At 41.4% G+C, this 26,574-nt stretch overlaps 1 protein-coding gene across 17 annotated transcripts in view; it reads left to right on the top strand.

Annotated features, from left to right (window-relative positions):
- Positions 1-26,574, top strand: part of TCF4 (transcription factor 4) — a 382,697-nt gene that overhangs the window by 297,743 nt on the left and 58,380 nt on the right. For all 17 annotated transcript variants that reach the window (XM_010854778.1, XM_010854777.1, XM_010854776.1 and 14 more), the window contains one exon: positions 25,467-25,572. In XM_010854778.1, the coding sequence (XP_010853080.1) occupies positions 25,467-25,572 (106 nt within the window). The remainder of the gene's footprint in view (positions 1-25,466; positions 25,573-26,574) is intronic.

Raw genomic sequence — 26,574 nt, forward strand, 5'->3', positions numbered from 1 at the left:
GGCCCTCCCACCCCGAGGCGAGCCCCAGGCCTCGCAGCAGATGTCTGCGGGCCCGACTCTCCTGAATCCAGCATGAAGTTCCCTCTCTCCCTCCCGTTAGGAACTCTGTGCTGTGGCCCTGCTTGCTCCTTGTCTGTCAGATCACACTTCTGATGCTGTCAGCCATGTCTGACCAATCAGCAAACAACACCACAGGATGAAATTTAAACAAGGCAGATGCTCAGATACAGGGTTATGTTGACTGGACCTCCAAGGGAAGGCAGAGGTAAGGTCAGAGTCTCCCCCAGTGGGTCTCCCGAGCCTGCCTGATTGGACACCGTGGAGCCCCACTCTGCTGCTTTGGCTTGTATGTCACCCACTTGCTTTGCGCTGCTCCTTTCTCCCCCTGCCACTCACCAGAGCTTTCGTTTTCAGCTGCGGCCCCCCGTTCCCTTCCTGCCCTTCGTTGATTCGCTGCCTTTGCTCTTGGATTGGTGCTGAGTGGTATCACGGATGATGCTAGGTTGCCTCTAGGCTGAGGGTCCTTGGCGAGCACCACCGTGTTCAGGGTTTCCGTGGTCACACTTGGAGGAGGAGAGGTCTGCTGAGAATCTGGGCAAAGGGATGGGATTGATCGACCTGATGTATTTTCCCTCTGGGACAGTGGAATTTATCATTGGATTACAACCAGGGTTTTCTTTCTTCCCATGGAGATGCATGGAATTGTAAATGGAGTTTAAATCATCTTTGGGGTGGGGGGTGTTTTAATTAGAAAAGATAGAAATAGGTACGACCTAAATGAGGGTGAATCAGCCAGTTCTTGAGAATTGGGGGAATGAAAAAGAAAATTGGTAATTGCACCCCCCCTTTACGGTTGGTGTGGTTGGCTTACAGGGTCAGACTGCTCACAAAAGACGTAGGTTCTATCATCTTACTCTTCTGTTTCAAAGCAGTCAGTTGGTCCATTTTATAACGTAGAATGTTTACAGGGTTCTGTGTCCCCTAGTCCCATCTGGAAAATATTTAAACTTCATAAGATCTGTAAGACTAAAATATCACATATAATGGGATAGGCAGAAGGAAGGAAAATGAGACCCATTGCGTGTGTTTAGAGTAAGTTAGTTGTTTGTTCAGAAGCGGCTGCTAGGAGAATTGGAACAAATAGCTCGTGTGCGGTGACTGGTGGGGTCCAGGGCTGTACATTTCACCACAGAATGAGCCTCGGTTTGTAAAACTGACATTCTGTTGTGACTTCTAAATCCAAACAAATCTCTGCAAATTTCTGCCCGATCAAGTTAATAAGAAAATATATACATGCAGGGGCGAGAGCCCTGTGCTACTTGCGGTTCTGTCAGTGTCGGTGGAAATAAGAGACGTTTTTTGTACCTACTGTATTACATTCAACCAGCAATTGCCAGGACCTCCAGCTCAGCAGGTTTTCTGGATTTCTTTTTTTCCCCCTTTGACAAGAACAATGGGATGCAAAAAAAAAAAAAGCTTCGGAAAAGGAGCTGGGCAGATTTCTTCTAATTGCCTGGTAATTGGGAAGTGGTTTTCCTTTCTCACTATCTTCCTTGCAGGATGAGAGCAAGGCAGATGTTGCGTCGTGGGAACAGCCTCCTCCAGGCCGGATGTGCGCTGGGACCGGGGAGGTGGGTCCCTGCTCACAGGCCTGTGATCTGCCTCACACCTGTGCTCATTTCATCCCCCTGATCGATGACCTGGTATTAACCCAGAGCGACCTTTCACCTTGGCCTGCTCTCTGGGCCCGGCCCTTGGCTGGCCGGCCCGCGTTTCCCCGAGATTCACAGGTGGTTACTGGGGGCGCCGTACACTTGTTTTTCGTGGTGCTCAGTGCACTTAGCAGCCCAGCAAGACCTGCAATTTCATCCCTCTCAAGGGGCCGAGCAGGGGTTGGGAAGGGGGGGCGCGGGCCGGGCAGCCAGAGAGGTTGCCGTTTGCATGTGCGTTTCTATTTTGTGGCTCATCTGGTATCAATTACCATTTGATGGCAACGCCAGGCCCGAGGCCCTTTGCATGTTTGTCCTGTGAGAAAGATCTGGAAGAACCGACATATGGTTTTGATCGCAGCAATTGCAGGTTGATAGAATGAATGCAGGGGTGAGGTGGGTGGGTTTCCCTTCCGGCCCTTTCCACTCCGGGTTGCTAATGTGCTTCGCTTGTGGAACTGGTCTTTTCATCATCCAGCCCCTCCCCACTTTCCCCTCCCCACCTCCCTACCACTTTGCATTCCTGGCCCCTGCCGCCTCTGTACTTCCCTGGCCCCGCCAGAAACATGTGGCCCACATTAAGGACCTTAAATTAAAACAAACAACAACAACAACAAAAATTGTGTCCTGCCAACCCCCCCCCACACACACACACTTCTGTTAAAATCCCAGAGCAGATCAGCCTGTGAAGGTGATCAGAATTCTACTAAAGTTCAAAACCAAAGGGGTGGTGGGGAGCGGGTTCCCTCCAGAAGTTCTGGACATGTTTTCAAATGGCTGTTAGTTCAGGTCGTTAAACACGGAAATGACGCTGAAAAATGGTCGTGATCGAGATTACTGCGTGTGGGTACGTTTCATCGAGGACAGCTCTTTGAATCTGTCTGTCCTGAGCATCTGTCACGTAGGGGCAGGAATTCTTTGAGGTTCTATCTTCCCATCCACCTGAGGCCATAAAATGAAAGGGCACGTTGGGCGCATGTAGGGTCTGGATGAGCATCTCCCGTCAGAAGGGAGAGGAGGGAGACCCAGCTCTCGGCAGGCAGTGGCTCCTCTCTCACTGAGTGTGCAGCGGTGGGGGGTACCCAGGCAGAGGTTCCTCATTACTGCTGCTCAGCAGGGGTTGTATCTGTGAGTTTTCCAAGCGAAGGTCTAGTATTGGGGAACAGAGAGGCCAAGACGCGGAAAGAACATTAGAGACACTTTTAATGCTACCCATGAAAGTGTTTGCTTTCCAAGTAACATTCTTCTATAATGCTCTCAAATTCACATGTCTCGTAATCGGTTCTGCAGATGGGTAGTCCATGAGGCTGTGACTTTTTCACTCCAGTTACTGCATGTCGAAATATTACTCACAGTTAGGACTTTATGTAGTTTAAGAAGAGAATGTGGTATCTCATGAGTGCATGCAGTGATGTCTTCCGCTCCTTAGACTGAAAACCAGCACACCAGGACCGGTCAAATCAAAGCACGTCCTCCCCAAAAGGTTTTAAAATGTAAGATGAGTTGTTAGTTCTGACGGCTGGCTATTGAAACCTAATTACAGTACTTGACTTCTTCATATTTATTTCTGCATGAGAGTTGATCTCCTTGGAAAGATAATAAAAAGTTAAAATTTAAATTTGTTGATTTGAATTGTGGGGAGATGTCTGTATGATACACAGTGTTGAGGAAACGGACTGTATTTTTTGCAGTGGTATTGACTATTTCTTAAGATATATGCCTGAGGCTGCTTTTTTCCCCCTTTGCCCAAGCTTTCTCCCTGGAGTATACAAATTGACTTTCCAAAGGATTCTAGTTTATTTTTATGGTCTTGATAATGATTATATTTTGTTACTTGCTAATCTTTCTACAGTTTAATAAAATTTTGTCCTCTGAGTGATGTTTGAATTCATAGCAACTAGTGGTTAATTGATTTGCTCTCGTCCCATGTTTTAGCAGAGGGTAGTTAGTTATTTGATTGATATTTACTGGACACAGTATAACCTTAAACCCCCATTCAGCTTGACAGCTTAAGACTTAGCATTTCTACTTGCTGCTCATGGATGTGTCGAGAAGTCCATCATGGTGATTTTTATTTTTTTTTAATTTGCTTTCCTGAAATATGTAGAGTTGGGGACTCATAGCAAAATAATGTAGTGTATAGGCTGTGACCCTGACTTAGGACATGTTGGGTCACTTAACAACAGCTGTGCTGGAGAGATATTTGATGTGAGAAGACTTTTTGAATCTTCCAGCCCTAACACCATTCTGGTTTTGAAACGGGAAAATGGAAAAGAATTTTGGGGAAGAGAGATATCTCAGTTTTGAAAGGTGGTGTAGGTAAAAATCTTTCAGCCCTAGCTCAGAGAAACCAACATTTCTAATCTATTCCCCAAAGAGAGGACAAAAAGTCCGATGGGAAATGCGGGTTTATATTTTAGAGACACACTGCAGAGGCATGTGATAGTGTTAGAGGCCAGCTATATGCTTCTTGCCCAGCATCAGTTTGGTTTGGAGACTGAAAATTTAGGCATATTTGCAGAGATGGCAGTCATATATATAAAACTTCTTTTTTTTTTAAGATTCCCTGCTATTAAAATCTGATTCAACCTTCTACAGTATCTTTTAAAATGATTGAGTTTATGTAGACACAATGATGGTAAAAGATAAAAGCCCTCCTACCTGTGCTTAATACATGATATCTTAATATTTATTAAGAAAAAACCCCTGCTCTTTCAAAAGTCTGAATATAGAGATCCTCGAATTAACTCACTCCATAGAAGTCCTAAAAATTACTAGTATTCTCTTTTTTTTTAAGTTTGCGGTTTACTTACAAAGGGAGAAATATTTATAAAATTACGTTGCAGTGCTTTTTAAATGTATGCAAACAATTCTCAGATCACGATTGAATCAGAGTTACTTTTATAAATTGAGAAAAGAGAATGCCTGTGATATCCCTAGTGGGGTGAAAGCTGGTGCTCATTTTCTGAGTATTCTCCTGGAAAGGTGATTACGACCTTCCTCTCTCTCTAGATGCTCATGCGTCCTACCCCCCCCATCCCCCGCCCCCACCCCAGATACCTTGTTCCAGAAGGCATTCACTTAGTCTTTGAAGAGCTCCTTGCCTCTATTTAGGATCTGTTCTTATTCATTCATTGCAAACACTCACTTTTATGTCCACAAGGAAGACATTAGTACCATCAAGAAGGGCAATGTCAGTTAGGACCTGGAAAATACGGAGTCGGCAGATTGTAAGAATTGTCCTCAGACTTGATGCCATCTACCTTTTGAACAAAATTTGAATCTTTGAGGTTCAAAATATTGGGGCTCTGATGAGCTTTTTTTTTCTATTTGCAAATCATGGTTCCTTATCCCAAGGAGGAAAAAAAAAAAACCTCAAAGGCAAAGCTCAACAGGCTTCCTGGACATCAAATAGTTCATACAAAACAACATTCTGATGACTTGCATGTAAATAAATCAGAAACATATGAATTAAACTGCTCTCAGAATACATATGGGTTGAGAAATAGAAGTGCTGAGAAAATGTGTTTCGGGTTTTGCTGAGCCCATGACATTTGAAAAAGTAGTATGAGACACTGAACAAACAGAGCCTGGCTTGGCTTCCCCGCTCCTAATATCAGCCTCCCAGTTCAGCGCGAATCAGTTTACCACGTGCCGCAACGCCAGCCACCTTTGGTGTGCTCCTTCACACGCAATGACTTGCAGTTTAAAAAAAAATTTTTTTTTTTTTTTTCAATGAGAAGCTCGAAAATAGCGTCACATTTCAAGGAAATGCAAATCTTAGCATTTTTCTGACCGGGTTGGTTCACGTCAAGCTATTTTAGAAAATACCGCAGATCACCTTAGGAACAGTCATACTGGGACGGCCCTCTCTGGTGTGACTGGATGGGAACCGACGAGGGCGTCGTAATGAAGAAACTGGTCCAGAAATGGATGCTGCCTGTTAGAGCGCTGGACCACCGCAGGCAAAACCTCGTGAAGAAAAGCAGTTCCCTCCCTCGCTGTGGCTTGATGATGGGAACCCCAGCAGCGCCCCCGTACACCGTCACACTCAGATCATGGCCTGCTCTCACGGCCGAGGCCTGTGGCCTTGCAGGCAGAGGAAGTCTGCTTTCTCTTTCCCACATTGCACTCGAGATGGCACGTGTTCGGGACTCGGTAAGTCCTGGGACAGGTGCAGAGTCCTGAGAGCCCCTGTGTCCCCTCTCCATGAGATATGTCCCCTGGCACCTGGTTTGAAGTCCTGGAGCAGAGCGTATGGGAATTTAGGGGACAGAGAGCGTCAGAGCCTTCCGGCTTCCCCAGTCACTGACAAGCACTTGGATGGAGTCCTCTTCCTTGCACCAGCATGGTCACCTGACGTTATCAGTTTGAAATTATAGAGAGGTGGCAGATTTCATCTCTTCTACATAGGAAAGCATTATTTTGGTTGTTAATGTTCCTTTCCTAGCTCCTTTGCTCAAATGGTGGTAAGAAGCTTGGATGCTTACTCTTGAGTCAAGTGCTGAATTATGGCTCTGAGCAGGACACATGTGGGGCAGACAGAGCTGACAGCTACACTTGGTCTGATGATGCAGTGAGGGGGGAATACCTGCCTGCAAAAGGTAGACACAAGCGGGGTGTCTGTCCCACATTTGGCCTGGAGGAAGTGAGGTCCACTAATGAATGGGAATTCAGCAGGCAAGATGCAAGGGTAACACGTACTGTGATCCCAAAGTAGTGCAGGGCGTCTGGGGTCATAGTATGAGATGACAATGATGAGAGATGGGACCGAAAAGATGAACCGCGAGTAGATCATAAATTGCCTTGTGCACCCCATTAAGGAGTTTCGCTTTTATCAGGAGGTAATGAGGACCGCTTCACATGGGTGTGCCCAAGGGGTAACTGAATTCACAAGTGCAGAGGGATTGCAGGAGCACCAGGAAGACACACCACAGAAGCCAAGGAGAGCAGGTTTGACTGGAAGGAAGAAATTGTCAACAGTGTCACGTGTTACCCAGGGTGAAAGTAACATGTGGCTGCAGCATCCAGGAGTTTTTGAGCCATTTCGTTGGAGTAGTGGGTATGGAAAGAAGATAGAGGGATGGGGGAAGGGCTGGACAAGATGCTCTTCCACCACCATTGTCATCGTCATGCTCATCATCGATGGAAAATGCACATCTTCCAGACAGACAGACTGGTGGAAAGAAGGAGCCACATACGTCCCGGGGGTTGGGACGCATTTGGGAAAATAGACCATAAATATAAAACGTAAGATAGCAACACAAGTTAGAAAACATGTAAAGGGTAAAATGAGTGCTATGGACCAATCAAATGAAAGAGGATCTGGAAAGACCCATGAAAAAATAGGAGGAATTTAGATGAGAGAGTTATTTAAGGGGTTTGTGTTCTGTGTTATGTCTCCTTATCCCAGTTCAGCTTGGTTTTGAGTTCCCATTGGATGGAAATAGTAGAAAATACCATCAACTCTGATGCGTGGTCCTAACCTGCCTTGACTTCTATTTGAACTTCTCAGTCTTCTGGGGGAAATGAAACTCATAGACTGACTCTTGTTTGTTGTAGCTTCATGCAATCTTTATTTTTAAAATCTGGACACAAAAACGAAGGAACAGATATCACAAACACAGCATTTCAGAGAAACCCATAAATTCTACATGGATGATTTCCTTGAGAAATTTTGCACATTCAGGGCTGGACATCTGTGACTCTGAACCATAGTATCTTTCACATCTGTGTAATCTCCACATGACATCTTCCTGGTGTAAGGCCAGAGATTCACCCCCATTGTGCCATACCTTAAAGAAGCCATTCATGATTCAGAGAACAGATTTTTTTCAACAAAGATATATACTTTTGTAAGGCATGTCCGCACAAAAAATCTGCTGTGTAAGCTTTGTAAGTGAAGGAAAGAACTGGTCCTCTTTTGCTTTGACTGTTGCCCTTGTTTGTATAATAAATATTAATTGGGCACCTGCTGTAGGCAAGTCATTGCATCGAATGTCCTCTGTGTCATACCCCTTGTCCCTAAGGAACCCACAGTATTTTATGGGAGAGAAGACCTGTATAATTGATGAAAAGTACAAATTTCTAAAAAATAAAGTGCTGGGAGAGTTTAGAAGATGAAATATATTTGATTAAAACTTACTGAGTTCATTCTTTCCCTTAAAGTTTTTTGGTCCATACTCCTGTCGATATGATATCACTGGTACACATTGCTATTTGTAGTTTTTTTTTTTAAGAAAGAGATGAATAGGTTATCCACATATCAAAAAGTTTTCCATTAAAGAAGGAACAGATACCACAAATACAGCATTTCAGAGAAACCCATAAATTCTACATGGATGAGTTCCTTGAGAAATTTTGCACATTCAGGGCTGGACATCTGTGACTCTGGACCATAGTATCTTTCACATCTGTGTAATCTCCACATGACATCTTCCTGGTGTGAGGCCAGAGATTCACCCCCATTGCTCCATACCTTAAAGAAGCCATTCATGATTCAGAGAACAGATTTTTTTTCAACAAAAATACCTGAGGTATACTTATGTAAGGCACGTCCGCACTAAAAATCTGCTGTGTAAGTCTCATCACTGTCAAAAAATATTTTAAGCATCACTAGGGTACCAGATGGAGAAGGCAATGGCAACCCACTCCAGTACTCTTGCCTGGAAAATCCCATGGATAGAGGAGCCTGGTGGGCTGCAGTCCATGGGGTCGCGACTGAGCGACTTCCCTTTCACTTTTCACTTTCATGCATTGGAGAAGGAAATGGCAACCCACTCCAGTGTTCTTGCCTGGAGAATCCCAGGGACGGTGGAGCCTGGTGGGCTGCCATCTGTGGGGTCACACAGAGTCAGACACGACTGAAGCGACGCAGCAGCAGCAGCAGCAGGGTACCAGAACTTCCCTGGCTCAGACGGTAAAAGCATCTGCCTACAATGCTAGATACCCGGGTTTGATCCCTGGGTCAGGAAGATCCCCGGGAGAAGGAAATGGCAACCCACTCTAGGACTCTTGCCTGGAAAATCCCATGGACAGAGAAGCCTGGTAGGCTACAGTCTGTGGGGTTGCAGAGTCGGACACAACTGAGCAACTTCACTTTCACTTTCAGGGTACCAGAAGGCTTCCCCAGTGGCTCAGTGGTAAAGAATCCACTTGCAACACAGGAGACATGATCCCTGGGTTGGGAAGAGCGCTTGGAGAAGGAAATGGCAACCCACTCCAGTATTTTTGCCTGGGAAATCCCATGGACAGAGGAGCCTGGTGGGCTACAGTACCTGGGGTCGCGAAAGAGTCAGACACAAAGTAGCGACTAAACAGCAGCAAGGGTGCTGAAAATGCCATACAAACTAGATGCCTGAGGTCCCTCCTTGTTCAAGGTGTTTTCTCGGTGCATGACCTGGTTTTATTTGTACCACATCTCAAATACGTAGCAGCAGATGTCATGATACGTATTTTCCAAATAATTACTATAAGATTGAGACAGAGGTCCAATGATTCAGAGAGGGTCCATGACCCACCAGTGGTCCGTTGATGAGTGATAGAATCAAAACTGGAACGACGGCCTCCTGCTCCCTAGAGCACATTGGAGACCCTTATCTTCAGCTGGTGAGCCCACGTAAGACGTTTTGGTAGAGGGAGAATCGTTAAGTTCGTTTCCTTGATAGAATGAAGAAGGTTGAATTTGCTAACGAAGAAATTATGAGTGACTTTGGTAAAACTGCTCTCTTACCAAAGTCACTCATAATTTCTTCGTTAGCAAATTCAACCTTCTTCATTCTATCAAGGAAACGAACTTAACGATTCTCCCTCTACCAAAACGGCTACATAATTTACCTACATTTTCCAAGTGATGTCTGATGTCAAGATTTACTGCTGAAGAAATATGACTGATCATTGGTCCTCTCCTCTGCCGGAGTACCACCTTCCTGCAGATGATTCCAGGCTTCCCAAGTGATGCTAATAGTAAAGAACCCGCCTGCCAATGCACGAGACAAAAGAGACATGGGTTGAATCCCTGGGTTGGGAAGATCCCCTGGAGGAATAAATGGCAACCTGTTCCGATACTCTTGCCTGGAGAATCCCATGGACAGAGGAGCCTGGAGGGTTACAGTCCACAGGGTCGCAAAGAGTTGGGCACGACTGAAGCAATTTAGCACACACACACAGATGAATCCTGACTAATGTCTTTTTGTGAAGGACGCGTAAGTTATGGGCCTGCTGCAGTGATTTGTTTTCTTTTGTTTTAACTGAGGTGAAATTTACATAATGTAAAATTAACCATTTTACAATGGGTGATTCATTGGTATTTGGTATAGTCATAGTATTGAATAGCCATTGTGTCTGTCCAGTGGCCGAACATTTTCATCACCCCTCAAGGAAACCCTGTACCCAGTAAGTAGTTCCTTCCTGTCCACCTGCTGCTGTGTTTTATAAACATTAATCTTATACTCAAACTCACATACACATATATACATACATACTGTACACATCCATCTGTCTACCTACCTACCTAGAGATAGGAAAGTTCTTGACAGCGTATCTTATACGTCCTGATTATGTAAGCAAAGAACTATATATTTAATGGATATTTCTCCACTGGGAAGAGGAAACCTCCTTTGCTGCTTTTTAACCTTTCTGTATAGTTCTTTTAAGTTCTCACCAGTTAGTAATTTATCAAGGGGAAAAAAAAGACAGGAATCAATTTTAAGCTTTTTATTATGTAAAACTGCTGTGTTCCTCTTATGAGAGAAGCATTTTCTCATTACTTTTTTCATCATTGAGAATTTTAAACTGCTTTCCTTATCTTAATAGTGAGCAATCATCTGGATTTTACATTTCTGTTTTGACGATTCAAACTGATTGAACAAAGTAATTTAGTTATCAAAGGAAAGAATATTTATTCCTTGGAAAGGAATCAAAGGGGCATTCATACTGTAATTTTTATTTTTAAAGAAATTGACAATAAAAATATAAAATGTTGTTTGTATTTAGTTATACCATCATTATTCCAGATAAATATTTGAAGTAGCCAGTAGCTGATCTTTAAACTGGTGTCTTTAAGACTGAGAAAAACTAGATCCCTTAAAAAAGTGTCTGAAATTTAAATATTAGAGAAAGTCAACTGAATTGTCTTTTAAATGTGCTTAAAGATATTAACTACTTATTGTTGGTAACTTGATCTTCTGTTACCCAGTCTTTAAGGTTGGTTGGTTTGTTTTTTTTTAAATAACCCTATCCTAATGGGATAATTTCCTTTTTTGTTTCTGTCGCATAAACATTTTGTGTTAAACTAAGCTCACTTTCGTACATTTTCTAGTTGGTTGCTGTATGTCTGAAATCTCCCAGTCAGCTTCTAATGAAAATTCTGACCTCCTATTTTATTTATTTAGTATTTATATTTACCAAAGCATTGAGAAGCTCTGCTGTGAGTTAAGTCAGTGAAATATTGCTGGTTGATTTTACCTGAATGTTCGCCTGGGGTATGGGGAAGGGCAGGAATCTGAAGGAATAATATAGAGAGGTGGCTGATTGGACAGAGAGGTTGACAATTTGCGTACTTTTTTTTTTTTTCCTCATTTCAATCTGTGCCACAGAATCATACATTTGTTAATTATTTCATGCTTTTGTTTTTAGTTGAAAGTACTTAGGCCCATATGTTTTGACAGAATAAAAAGATCATTCATCCTTTTTTCAGCTTTGTGAAAGGGAGGAAGGATGGGGTGGTAGTTTTACAGTGTACCGTGCCGATGATTCCTGTTCAGAACTTCACCAGATTGGAAACTCACTGTTCGTTAACAATTCTCTTGGTGAGCAGAAGATGAAGGCATCTGTTGGAAGCAGCAGCGTTAAGTATGCTGTTTTAAAGCCCAGTCTAGATTTCATCTTTAACTCTACTCAACATCAGTAGATATTTACCAATATGAAAAATTCATCTCCACATTCTTTAGACCATAGGTGATTTGGAAGGATATTCTTTTTTTTTTGCTGGAGGATAATTGCTTTACAATATTTTGTTGGCTTCCACCATACATCAGCATGAATCAGCCACAGGTATACATATGTCCCCTCCCTCCTGAATCCCCCTCCCTTCTCCCACCCCATCCTACCCCTCCAGGTTGGAAGGATATTCTGATGAAGCACTAACAACTCTGACCTGGGATTTGCAGTGAAAAGCCTAGGTTAAACAAGAGTCCTACTGTGTCGCACAGGGAGCTATAGTTAATATATGTGATAAACCATGATAGAAAAGAACATGAAAAAGGATATGCTGCAGTCCGTGGGGTCGCAGAGAGTCGGATACGGCCAAGTGACAGAACTGAACTGATACATTTATATGTAACTGAATCACTTTGCTGTAGGGCAGAAATTTACAACGTTGTCAATCAACTCTACTTCTATTAAAATAATTTTTTTTTTCATAAAATAAATTTTTTTTTAAAATTTCAAGAGTTAGTATATGAACAGCAACAACAAAAAGACCTTTTTCTGCCTTCCTAGAGTCATGTGACTTCTGGGACGGGAAGTGGCCCTCCCTGCTTCTGTCTCCTAATGTAAAAAGGTAGTGAGATGGTTGACCACTTGGACAGATAATCTATCTCAAAGTGATTATTAAATAATGTAATGGATGCAGAAAATCTTTGTAATTTAAAATACCTTGAAAATACCAACTTTTTATGATGATTAAGCATAGAATTTCACCAAGTTTCCTTTCATACCATTAAGTTCAAGGTCAGAGAAGTTGTGTGAATCGTGTTTTTTTTTTGAAATTTCATCTTGTCGGAATATCTGCTGGAATCTTGGCTTCACCATCTTTTCCTTCTTGTCTGGGTCTCTGCTCTTGAAAGTGTATCTTTCTGCTTTTGTGTGACACAGCTTTCTTCCCAGTCCCTCTTGATTCTGGGAGGGCATGTATACTTAGGAATGATGGCCCTTGGGCCCTCTGAGTGGTACAAACACAGCCCTAAAGATACTGGGATTGGAGAAATAGAAATGGCACATTTATTGCCATTAAGTGATCTTTGTAATTTGCCATTTATAGTGACCTTTATTGGGTACGGGCAGACTGTAAAGTCAGCATTTTTCTCGGGTGCTGCTTTTCCTTCTTGTAGAACCCTCTCTGTTCCCACATCCCCTCTCCACTCTCCTCTCACTCTTAAAAACTGATTGTTGGGAAAGGATTAGAGACCTCATCACATCAAAGGGAAATAACTGCTTCGGTTGGATGTGCTGTGTGCTCAGTCGTGTCTGACTCTTCACAACCCCATGGACTGTATGTAGCCTGCCAGGCTTCTCTGTCCATGGGATTCTCCAGGCAAGAATACTGGAGTGGGTTGCCTTGCCCTCCTCCAGGGGATCTTCCTGACCCAGGGATCGAACACCAGTCTCCTGTGTCTCCCACAATGCAGGCGGATTCTTTATTGCTAAGCCATACAACATCACCATGAGGGAAGCCCTCTAATAAATGCTAACAGACTATAAAAACATTTCCCACGATGGGGGATGATTGGAGGTGTGTTGAAAAGTGGATTTGTAACGTGGAATTATTTCTGGGAAAGTAGGCTTGTATCTCTTATAGCACTGTACATTGACTAAAGCCCATGGCAGTGGTATTAATTTGTTTACGCCAATAGTGACCAGAATTATTTGAGCCTAGATTCCTTTTTTAAAAACACACCTATTAACATCCATTGAAGGATGTGAGCTCTCGGCTTCAGGCATCAACCAATGGCCTTAGGTTCAAAGGGAGAAGGACGGGAAATGGATCTCTTAGAACCCTTAAATATCGATTATTATGGGTGACAGCCTCCATTTTCAGAAGTCAGCTCAGCTCTAAAACACACCGAGAAGTGAGATGTACTAAAATCTATTTTGGCAGAATCAATGAATGTTTATCTTTCTCTGCGTTATGATGTTATTTAATTTGACTTGTATCTTGTATGTGATGCATTCATTCATTCATGTGGGCATTTAGTAACTACTGGGGCCTATTCTGTGCTTGGTTCCACACACACACCCACACATCCCCGCACATTGTTTTCATAATCCTTTTTTTACCTGAAGAATAATTGCTCTGTGGTGTTGTGTAGGCCTCTGCCATGCACCAGCACGAATCGACCACAGGCTGACGTACATGTGTCCCCTCCTTCCTGAAGCCCCTCCCATCCCATCTTGTCCCCTAGGTTGTCACAGAGCACTGGGTTGAGCGCCCTGTGTCCCACCACTTGCTATCTGTTTTACATTGGTAACGCACATGTCTCCAGGCTACTCTCTCGATTTGTCCCGCCCGCTCCTCCCCTTCCTGTGTCCGTAAGTCTGCTCTGTGTCTGCATCTCCACTGCCGCCTGCAGATACGTTCAGCAGTACCATCTTTCTAGATTGCATACGCATGCATTAATGTACAGTATTTGTCTTTCTGACTGGCGTCACTCTCCTAGTACTTTTTAAACTTCACTGTTTCTGTGATGGACTGTCCCCAGCAGGCCTTCCTTGCCTTCAATGTGGAAGAAACAGCAATAATCAACTTTGGAATAAACCCTAAAATTAATTTTCCTCTTTATTGTGGAATTGTATAATGTGTTTTCATCGTGAAAACACGCCATCCTCATTCAGTTGATGAAATCGTGTCCTCAGAGGTCACAAAGCTATTTATTGGCAGATGTAACCAACACTATTTTGATGTTGCAACACTTCCTCACGACTCTGTGTTGGTGTCAGTCGCTCGGTCATGTCCGACTCTTGTGACCCCATGGACTGTAGCCCACCAGGCTCCTCTGTCCATGGGATTTTCCAGGCAAGTATACTGGAGTGGGGTGCCATTCCCTTCTCCAGGGGAGCTTCCTGACCCAGGGATCAAACCCAGGTCTCCTGCATTGCAGGCAGACTCTTTACCATCTGAGCCACTAGGGCACACATGACCCTGTAGTTGTCATCTTAAAAATAAAAAGCAAATAGCTGGTAGCAAAAGAGGAAAAAATAATATTGCGATGGGAGCTGATCCATTAGAAAAAATTGATAGTCGTGAATTTGATGTGACAGCTGTAGAAAGTGAGATAAAATAAATTAGCTCAATCTGCTTATGATTGAAATCATCTGCTATGATTTGTAGATTACTACAAATAATAATCTATAATAATAATGGGCTTCCCTCATAGGTCAGTTGGCAAAGAATCCACCTGCAATGCAGGAGACCCCGGTTCAATTCCTGGGTCGGGAGGATCCGCTGCAGAAAGAATAGGCTACCCACTCCAGCATTCTGGCCTAGAGAATTCCATGGACTGTACAATCCATGGGGTCGAAAAGAGTGGGACACAACTGAGTGACTTTCATTCACTTTCACAAATAATAATAATTGACAGAAATAATAAATCATTCTTGTTAACATAACCTTTAATTACTAATGGACAGTCAATAAATACTTGAAAACAGCTTAGGTGTTCAGAACATTTTAAAGAGTTGTGATGGGCTTAATATCCAGTCTTTTGTCTGTGCTGATCCTGAGTCTGGTGAGGAAGCGGGTTCCCCTGTGAGTATGTAACGTAAGGAGTGTAACCAGACGAAGTCAGGTTTCACCTGGACCAAATTTTATGCAATTAAGTATTTCAAGAGATCTTCAGCCAGGTGTAACTTAATCAGTTTAAGACCTTCTCGGCGAGGGCTCAGGTACTCGGAATGCTGGCAGTGGGCATTCCTGTGATACACCACGTTGAAAGTAATAGCAAACATACAGTGTCTGCTCCATCAGTGCCAAGAGCAATGCAGGTGTAAAAATAAAAAGAAATACTTGGAGCCAGAGGCTGGTGCACATCGATGGGACTGTAGTCACGCTTCATGTGAATGCTTTTAAGTACTAGTGTGGTGATTTTTTTTAATCAGTTTACTGTTGGTATTAAGTCACCACTGAACGCCAGTGTCACTCCCAGCAGGTCACTGGCCTCTCTCTGTTTTTAGCCCTGATAAACAGAAGTAGTGGGTCCTACTCAGCTTCAGATCTGGAAGACAGATGAAAAGTCCTCCTTGGTCCAGTGCCCAAGAACTGTCTTTGTGCTCCACTGTCTGCGGTCACCTTTCGTCCTTTGGCCAAACAGCCTTCTGAGCCCCTCGTCTGCCCAGTGGCCTGCGAGTATGTAAAGGAGACCCAGAGTTCTATAAATCTGGGTTTTGGTAGGAGTCTATGAAGACCCTGGAGAGAAGCCCCTTAGTGACTGAGAGATCTTGTTAAAGCTCAGATGCCTAAACAAGATGACATGATTTTGAATCTCCATTTTCCACTTAACTAACTGTGTGACTTGGACAAGTTATTTAATATGTCTCTGCTTCCAGATTGCTCTGTGTAAAATCGGGATGATAATAAAACAATAGGGTTAGTGTCGAGACAAAATTGAGTTTATGTACAATTTTGCTGGAATAATGTCTGGCATACCCTAAGTAAAGTGTTAGCTATTTTGGGGGGAGGGGAGCTCTTTTTAATTGGAGGATAATTGCTTTTTAATGTTGTGATGGTTTCTGCCATTCAACAGCATGAATCAGCCATAGGTATCCATATGTCCCCTCCCTCTTGAACCTCCCTCCTACCTCCCACCCCATCTCACCCTTCTATTTTTTTTTTTTAATCACTGTCATCATTTTGTCATGCCAACAGTCACAAGAGCTTGGGACTGGCAGGCCTTGAGACCAGGTCTTCTCCAGCTCTGTTGAGTGTTACGGGCTTCCCAGGTGGCACTAGTGGTGAAGAATCTGCCTGCCAGTGCGGGAGACACAAGAGACGTGGGTTGATCCCTGGGTGAGAGGGTCTCCTGGAGTAGGAAATAGCAGCAACATACTCCAGTATTCTTGCCTGGAAAATTCCATGGACAGAGGAGCTTGGTGGGCTCTAGTCTGTGGGGTCGCAAAGAGTTGGACACAGCTGAGTGACAACACACACACAGAGTGTTAAGTTGTAATACCATAATAAATTGTTTCTTTTTTTTTAATGTTTAACTCCCTGCATATGCCACTGAGAATGCATGATAATACATGAAGACAGCTTAAAACCTCAAATGTTCTATATCTGTATTTCAATATCATATGTATGAAACGTCTGTGATATAACAGAGTGAGCCTAATCATACCTATCTTCACTGTTTTTCTGCCTCAAGTTTGCAATGACAACACTGATACTTGCAAAATGCTGGTAAAAATAACAGGACACTATGTAGATTAAATCACAATAATATTGCTATATAATTATCAGTGATTCTGTCTTAGTTTATCCTTATTTTTAGTTGAAGCACAGTTTTTTCCTTCCTTGTAAATTTTTAAGCTACAGAGACTTGTTTAGGAGATTGAAATTTAGAGATTTGAAAAACGGACTGCAACTACCTTTATTTTAGAATGTATTGCCTTTTTATTTGAAGAAAGGAAAGAACAAGGTAAAGCTTCTGGCCATAAGCCATGTCAGGGGGTTTTGCAGCTCTTGGGGTGCTCTGCACACTTAATAATGGGTCCAGCTCACTGTTTCACTGCCGTTGTTGAGCCTGCGGCAGGCTGGGTGTGCTGGTCGAAGGTGGATGGGCTACAGTCTGTCCATCCCTGCGTGCTTCTCTGCTTCTGATCCTTGTAACTCACTCATATCTCTGCTTCTCCTTGTTGTTGCTTTCTTTTGATTTCTTGGGGTTACACAATTTGATAGAGAAGGGAATTAAAATTCTTACAGTCTTACTACTTAACACAGAGAAAAGATATTTGGTGGCTGAAAAGGATAAAACTCTTGGCGGTAATTCATTTGTAGAATTTAGCTTCAGACTTAATATACTCATGAACAGATAACCAAAACTCAGCTGATATTCAGAAGGGTAAAAAAAAGTTAGACGTGGTATTTGTGATAGAGCATATGGATGTATGCCAAAATGACTTGTGTTCTAAATATATTACATATTCCAGGGATTTCTTTTAGGGGGTTCATATACATGTTCTTTTTCTCGTTTTTGTGATGCACTGTGGTGGAGTGAATACAGATTATTCCTTGTTAAGGAAATGAAATAGGAATACCATATACATGAAGGGGACATTTTACACGTTTAGATAATTGGGGATTTTTTTTCAGAGTATCACTGTAGTTTGAGGAGTAAAACTTTTCTTTCTTACTGAAAGCTACTTTAGGGCACTTCTGCTAAGTCACTTCAGTCGTGTCCGATTCTGTGCGACCCCATAGACGGCAGCCCACCAGGCTCCACCGTCCCTGGGATTCTCCAGGCAAGAACACTGGAGTGAGTTGCCATTTCCTTCTCCAATGCATGAAAGTGAAAAGTGAAAGTGAAGTAGCTCGGTCATATCCGACTCTTAGCGACCCCATGGACTGCAGCCTTCCAGGCTCCTCCATCCATGGGATTTTCCAGGCAAGAGTACTGGACTGGGGTACCATTGCCTTCTCCAAGGGCACTTCAGAACTATTTAATTCCTATAAAAGCTTCAGGTAATTGAGATGGAAATAAAAGCTTCACAATTTCAACAGATTACATCTCTGAAATTTTTTCATCTACAATCTATTTGTCAATAGATATAAATCCATCTGTTTGTCAATATACTGCAACATTTATGTGTTATTTCCAAACATATTTCCTGTATGTGATAATCAAATGGGCCTTTAACCATCACTTGAAAATAAAGTAGGATCTTTTTCCACTAGTAAATATTGCTTGACTTGTTAGTATATACTGAGAATATGTAAGATAAATAATTTTTATTTCTGTAGTTGGCTTTTGCTTTTCTTTGCACCGTTGGGTTGTTTACTACCTTCTTTTTCATGCTCTTGAGCATGATTCACTACTGTTAAACCTCATGATAACTTACTCAACTCTGTTACTTTCATCTACTTACTAGCCTTTTATGCCATTTTGCTACCCATTTGAATATTTAAGGTAAAAAATTAAAAAAGACTTTAGGAAGGAGAGTGCCAAGAGGATAAAATGAGAATTCAGGAGTCCTGAGCTCTGTTCAGGGCCCTCGGGTAGATCCTTTTACATCTGCCTTTCCCCCGTTTATAAAATGCGGTTGAACTGATTTCAACTTTAAAAATGTGATGCCAAGAGGCAGAAGAGAGAACACTAATTGGAGAAATTTCCTGAAAAGAGAAAGGAACATCTATAAAAAAATTGATATAAAACATTATGAAAGAAAGGGTAATAAAAAGAGTGGAATCAGGAATCCAGTTACCAAGATGTAATGTGAAAACTCATGATCAGAAAAAGTTAAAAATCTGTTCACCGTTTATTGTCTCAAAGTGATCACATTGTGCCTAATTATAGTTCCTTTGCCAAAGACTAACTAGGGGCCAAGGAGAAAATTGCCATGTAAGATTTTCTTACTGTTATTTCCTACACATCCAGAGATCTGGAGATCACAGGAGCTGTTCTTCCCTGGGGTTCTACTTTACAGTCCTGCTTGCAGGAATGTGGGCAGGTGGTTACAAAAAGGGCGTTAAGAAGTATGTAATAGTACAAGGGACTCTAAAAATAGTAAGTAAAATGGACATCTGAATGTTCTGCCATCCAATAAAAATCAACATTTATTAAACACTGGTGGTTCGCTAGGTGCTAGGATACATGTAATCTGCCTCTCCCTCTCGTCCACCAGAAGAGTTCTTACTTTGGAAGCTGAAAGGCAACAGCAAGTCTTATGTAAGCTGCATTATTGTGATGGCTGCTCTAACAGAGTTTCATATGGGGCTCAGTAGGTCTCCTTGGGGACAGCCATTACCCTAAATCAGTGCTCCTAATACAACTTTTTGCCATAGTGAGAAAGTTCCACATTGTGATGTCCAGTATGGTCACCGGTGGCCACAGTTTGCTATTGAGTACTTGAAATGTGGCTAGTGTAACTGTGGGACTGAATATTTCATTTTATTTAATTTTAATTAAGCTTAATTCAAATAACCACATAGGACTCATGGATACTGTATTGGACAGCACCATTCTGGACATTTTAAAAATTACTCTAAACTCTTGTTTATATTTTTTGGATATAAATACCATTTATTGTGCTCCTACAAGAGATAAGGAGTTATGCTTGACATACGTACTCTCTAATCCGCACGGCAAAATAGCCCCATTTGACATTTGATAGTGAAGAAATTGACAAATGAGGAAACGGAGCCTCTGAGAGAGAAAGTGCTTTGTTTTGTCCTCACAACTACTTATGAGAGCTGGAATTTGAGCCTTGTTGGTCTGATTCCAGAGTAATTTCTACCACTCTGCCAAATGGGTTTTTCTGCTGTCTGGAGACCATCTCTTCTAAGTACATCTTCCGGTTGCTTTATGGATTAGCCAGCAATATACCTTTAACTTTGTGCTATAGAACGATTACAGTGTCCATTTCAGTTCTTATGCATGTCGAGGTACCACTGCCCTGAGCTGTTCTTTCCGCTTACAGTGACCTGTGTCCTTCCAACAGTATTGTAAGAGTTGAGGTCCGTTGCAGTCAGTTTCCTGAGCAGTAAGCTGATCCCTTACAGGCACTTTCCCCATTAGATGCTGGTCACCCACATGCCCAGGTGTGTGAGCGTCAGTGGCGTACCACCGACTCTTGGCGTTCCAGTGTCTAACTGTCACAGTTTAGGATATTTGTGAAACCTCCTAAGGTCTGAGCTGCTAAGTCAGCCTCCCTAGCACTTGGGCATCTGGGGCATAATTGTGCTTTGCTGTTTTCTACTCCATCATGGAGCACATAGTAACCCTCTTAAGGATCTAAAAAGTCTCAGTTACAATGTTTCAGTTATTCTCACCTGGTTCTCTTTGGAAATTATTCAGATGGTACTGGCTGGTCACAGAGAGGCCCAGGTCTACTCTGCAACCTAGTGGCTGTCACTCAACCCCACTCAGTTATACACCTCATGATACATGATCTATAACCACTTCTCTTTATGCCCTCCGGAGTTCAGCTTCCCACTTCGGGAAGAAAGTAACTGACGCATATTGGTTTCACTCTCAACATGCCCTATCAAGTTTTCTTCTCTTAAAAGGCAGTTATGAAACCCCACAAGAATTATTTCTATAAATCATTGCCAAAGTATTGCCTTGTTCTGATAGCTAACCATATCTTTTCTTTTTTGCCTCTTAAGATCAACAAATTGTTTTTTAATGAAAAGAATGTAGACTTTAATGATTAGTTTGAATCTTTACCACTTGGTAATTTTTTAACATGGAAAAGTGGCTTAACTTTTCTGAGTCACTTTTGTCCAGATAATTTTTAAAAAATAACAGCACATTAATGCTATTAATCTGGTTTTTTTGCATGTTTTTTAGGTACCAGGTATTCTAGTTGCTTTTATATACGTGATGCCATTTAATTCTCTCAAGAATCTGGCATAGCAGGCACTGTTATTCCCTTTTTATGGGTAGGAATCTAAAGACCAGAGAGTACAGTAAACAGTTCCAAGGTTGCCTGGCTCACAAATGATGGAATGGGCAGTTATGTGACCCAGGCCTGCCTGGGCCAGGACACTTGACCTGTCTACCATTCTTTAGTCATATAAAATAGAAATGACGCTGTTGATAATGCCCATCTTATATGATTATTATGAAGATCAGAAATAATGTGTATGGAGCTCCCAGCACAAAAGCCATTCCACAAAACGCCCTGAACAAATGGTAATCATTGTTATCTTTTAAAATTTCCATAAGTGAAACTGACATGCCAAGACATAAAAATGAGCACCTCAAAGGAAAAAGGTAGAATATGCGTTCTACTCCTTTCATTTTGTTTGTTGGTTTGTGTGTTTGCTTGCTTTTCTTCTTTTCTAGTAGGCAGAGGTTCTATTTAAAAGAATATCATATTGTTTCTTTGATGATAGCACAAAAGATAATCAGAACATTGGTTGGAATGGTTAATAGACTATAGAAGTATATCTCAAGTATATCTCAAATTACAACACAAGTTAAATCTGTAAAATGAGAACTTATAGATTTTTTTATTTTTTCAGAGTTTATGCTGTTTACGGGGTTTTGTTAAGCTCAGAATTTCTGCATTTGTGATTTTGTTTTAAAATCAAATTATAAGAGAAAAAAGATAACGGTGCTGACTTGGAATATGAACTACACTTGGCTATTAGTTTCCCATTAAGCCTTTATTCGGCAGATAGCTCACTCAAACTGCTGTAGTCTCTGAACTTGAGCCAAGTTTGCCCATTTCCAATTTTGCAACAGAATTTCACACTTCTTTCGTTACTCTTGTGGGAGGAACTGGAATGCCAAAAGTCACCTTGATCTAAGATACCTTGTCAGAAGAAAACTGAGTGTAGGTTTTTGCTTCTCTTTAGACTCTCTGCATGTTTCCTTGGCAGAGTTTCTTCAACACATTGAACGAGAGTTTGGGATTTGTATTTCATTTTCCATCGGACTGATTTTCTGGCCTTAGTCATTTGAAGAGATCTGGGATGTTTGTTATCATTCTGTTAGCTATTTTCTCTAACAAATGTGTAAGTCATCATTCTATTTACCTATAATAATAATAATTAAAGTTGAGTGGATGTGAGCTTTTCTTACTGAATTTAGTGTCTCTGTTACATACATTCTTGCAGCCTATACTTTCAAGTCTTTTAAGAGGCTGAGAGATTAGTTGACTGAAGTAAAATAATGAAGCAGCTTACTGATGATCCAGGTTATTAAAAACTAAAACATTGAAGATAAGCGGAATCACTTATCATCACTCTGTTTTCGTAAATAGCATCCTATACCTCCACCACCGCTTTTGAAGAAGGCAGCCGCTGAATAGTAGACAATAAAGGACAATTGGTGAGCAGGGCTTTGACCATCCCATTGTTGAATTTTCTTATGATTAAAATGTGAGGGGGGTTGATTCCTTCTACTTTTAGAAAGTATAATAAGAGACTTCCTGGTGGTCCAGCGGCTAAGATTCCCGCAAACCCAAGGCAGGGGGCCGGGGTTTGATTCTTGGTGAGGGAACTAGATCCCACATGCCACAACCAAAGGTCCCATGTGCCACAACTAAGACCCTTTGCAGCCAAATAGATACATAAATACTTTTTTTTTTTAAGTATAACAGTTCTATGTTATGTTTATTTTTACAAACATATAGAGCACTTATCTTTAAAATAACTTTTGATGAGAAAGATGAAGTATATAAATTAAAAGGGAATAACATTGTACCTGATCAATTATAATATAAAGAAAATTTATAAAATATGCAGAAATTGCCTTTAAAAAAAAAAAGACTATTAATAGTGTTTGATTTCTTGTTAACAAAGACGTTCATCTTATCTAAAAAATCTTAATTTGGCCACAGCACCAGAAAAATAGAAATTGTATAGTGTAACATGTCCTAAAAGCTTTTTAACCCCATACATATTCTTTTTCATGCAGGCAGCATTTCTGAACTTGGGATAAGTGATCTTATTCTCAGATCTTCACACTTGATCATAATTCATAGTCAAAGTAGCCTCCTTATAAAATTACTGAAGATTTGTCTTTGTCTCCCAAAAGAGATATCAAATAATTCTATCCAAAAGGCAGATTTTGTTAGATGCCATCAATGATGTTTATGCAATAATTATAGTACATGTTTAAGGATAAGGTCGTAGACTATGTAATTAAAATTATATATTATCCTAAAAGAATTTGTTGAGATTATTTTTTTAAAATAAGGTGATTTAATAATGGGAGAGTTTATTTTCAACTTTATAGTAAAATATTGGTTTCTGAAATTGGAAGTAACACATAGTATACTTAGTTCATATTAATACTTACTAGCCAAGGGGCTGTCAGGCTCCTAGACTGTAGGTATAGTGGGGTGTATCCTACTCATTCTGCCATTAGAATGAGATCATCTATTTCCCCTTTCCCTCGAAGGTAATTTTTGTTTTCATCTTTTTAGCTAATTTCAAGACTTCTAAATACCTTTAGTAGTATTTTCCAAACTGTTTGTCAGTTGTATAAGCCTCAAAAAAATACTGGGTTTTGCTTGATAAACTTAGGGTACTGATTTGCTTTGGGATTTCTGGCTTATGTTTTATTCTTTGTCCCTTTACAGATACTTGAAAAAAAAATTGTCCTTACTATAATAAGCCCTGTTAGAGAAGCAGGTAGCTGTTTATACATTTAAGATATGACTAAAATTTTAAAATAAGAGGAAAAATAGAGGACTCAGATTCCTCCCTGACTTAGGAAGAAGAATCCTTGTTTCTTTCCTTTTTTTTTTTTTAAAGTGGACCAGGTTTTTATGGTTTATTTTTGTTTTGTTCTGTCTCCAAGATCTCTCAATTTCAAGGGCACTGTGGGGCACATGTAGCATTTATGTGATGTATGCATGTGTGTGCGTGTTTTCCCACATCTGTCGCTGTGGCCCTATCCTTTGTGAAATCCTAAACCATGTATTAAATGCTTAGTTTGTGATTCATGGTGTTCTGAGAGCAATTATAGAATTTTTCTTAGGGTGTTTATTCCATGTGCGCTGTGGAAAAAAAAGGGGGGGGGAGTTATTTTTTTGGTAACCGTGCAGTTGCCTTTTTATTGGTGAATTTCCCTTTCTTTTACTGTGACCTGTGAATATCACTGTAGGCTCACTGCCAATTTTGTGAGCCGCTGCCTGCTTCAAAATGGAGGCAGGAAGGTATCCATTTTCATCAAGAGGATGACAGTGTTTTAGTCTCTCTGACCATCTGGAGAGAGGAACTTTTGGAGCAAAAGAAAATAGGGATTTAAAAAAAAAAATCATATTTAGCAGAAAAGGCAAGGGAGAAAACCAATTAAAGTTAAACTATACCTCATGAATTTATGCCTTTCTACTGTGCTGTCTACTTTAAAGCAAACATAAACAAGAAAATACACATGCTATTTTTATAAAGAGCTGGTTCCCCAAATCCCATGAGTATTAGTAAGCGAATGTAAGTAAATTAAGATTTTGGCAGTTTTTTAGTTTATTGAACATACAAAGATGAAAGAGCTGTAAATGAGGGTCTCCCACCCCCTTCCTGTGTGCACACTGATTTTTGGTGGTCTGTGTAGATCTGGGCTTTTAATAGCCTTTTTCTTGCATCTCTACAAAAAGCTAACACTTTGGGAATTTAATATTCTAAGATACGTTTGTCACTTTCTGTGGTCTGGAGAGTGCATTTATTTTATCTGTCTTTTTGTCTCTCTGTCTCTGTCTTTAAATTTTAATTGAAAGGTAGACTAAATAGGACAAGTTGGAAGCACGTCTTTTTTTTACCTTTTACATGCTCTGGGCCATTTATGTTTAAAAAAAAAAGAATGCTTAGGTTCCTACAACAACCCTATGGGTATTATATATCTACAACCCAGGTGGTTCAGTGGTAAAGAATCCAGTTGCTAATGCAGGAGATGTAAGAGACATGTGTTCGATCCCCGAGTCGGGAAGATCCCCTGGAGGAGGAAATGGCAACTCACTCCAATATTCTTGCGTGGAAAATTCCATTGAAAGTGGGGCCTGGAGGGTGACAGTCCATGGGGCTGCAAAGAAGTCAGACCCAACCGAGCACACGCAACAACCAGATGTCGTTCTCAGTATTCTTGCCTATAACTGGAAAATATCACACCTGATTTTCCATTTGCACAAACCTACTCAACATTTTGTTTTGTTCTGTTTTTCTGTATGGGGAATGGGGTAGTGTTTCTAGAGTTTGATCAGATTTCGGATGGATGTGGTAGAAATTGTGCCTTTTGTGCCTGCTTCTTGCAAAGTCATAGACCTTGAGATTCTTTGGTGCAGGCAGCAAGCAAAACTAAATGGGCTCTCGTTCCCCAGGTTTATGCTCCATCAGCCAGCACTGCCGACTACAATAGGGACTCGCCAGGCTACCCTTCCTCGAAACCAGCAGCCAGCACTTTCCCTAGCTCCTTCTTCATGCAAGGTAAGACACTGCCTCTTCCAAGGGGATATCCAGAGGTCTTTTATGTCATATATGGGACAAAAGAGTGCTGTTCTAATACTCAAGAAATGCAGTAGGAGGCCAACAGAGAACATGGGAGGTCACGCTCTATTTTAGGACTTGAATTCATTAAACGTAGAAACTTCACTGAGAGGTGTTTTGTAAATGAAAACCTCTTGCGCCATCATGAGTTAAGATTAGACTGGTTTGGTTACTTAGAAGGATGCTTCCTGGGAGAATGTCCACCGTGACTAATAGCATTTCTACATCACCTCTTCCTGAGAAGAGCGCGTACATATATGTTCAGAAGTGCTTTGATTCAACATGTATTTGGAGCATCATGGATTTAGACATGTGGAGAGCAAATTGTCCTTATACATACCTCTATACAAAAATTTGACCACTTACAATCACTTCTCGGCCTTTTGACTAAGATCAAGTGTAGTGTCTGTTCTTATCAGTAAAAACGTTGGCCGTTTCTTACTTCGTAGGGAAGAACAAGTGTCCCATTGAAGATGAAGTGACCTGTTGAAAGTCAGGAGTGTTATTTCATTACACAGCAAAAGCTCTATTCCAACAACTGACTGACTGAGGGGCCAAGACCCAGCTCTTTCCCAGACAAATACTGGAGATTACAGCTTTGTGGTAGATGGAGTATATTTAATCCACTTAATTGTCCAGTGTATTTCATTCAGCACACATGGATGTTTGCTACCTGGGCTTATAGGCTCACTTCCAGTAGGACTTCTCTTTCTGCTGCGTAGGAAGACTGAGAGGGTTTAAATGACATCTCCTTATGAGAGGAGACTATCCACAGGATGCAGCTTTAGCTGGACACTTGTGTACCCTGGACACTTGTGGTCAAAATGTGATAATCTTGTTACCAGTGTTAATGCTATGAAATTCAGATATAGAATTCACCAGGAATCCCTGTACACAAACTTTAACTCATTTTGCCTTGGCAAAGTGCCGTGGGGTTTCCTC

The sequence above is a fragment of the Bison bison genome, unplaced genomic scaffold (genome assembly GCF_000754665.1).
Source record: "Bison bison bison isolate TAMUID 2011002044 unplaced genomic scaffold, Bison_UMD1.0 scf7180017864349, whole genome shotgun sequence".
NCBI lineage: Eukaryota > Metazoa > Chordata > Mammalia > Artiodactyla > Bovidae > Bison > Bison bison.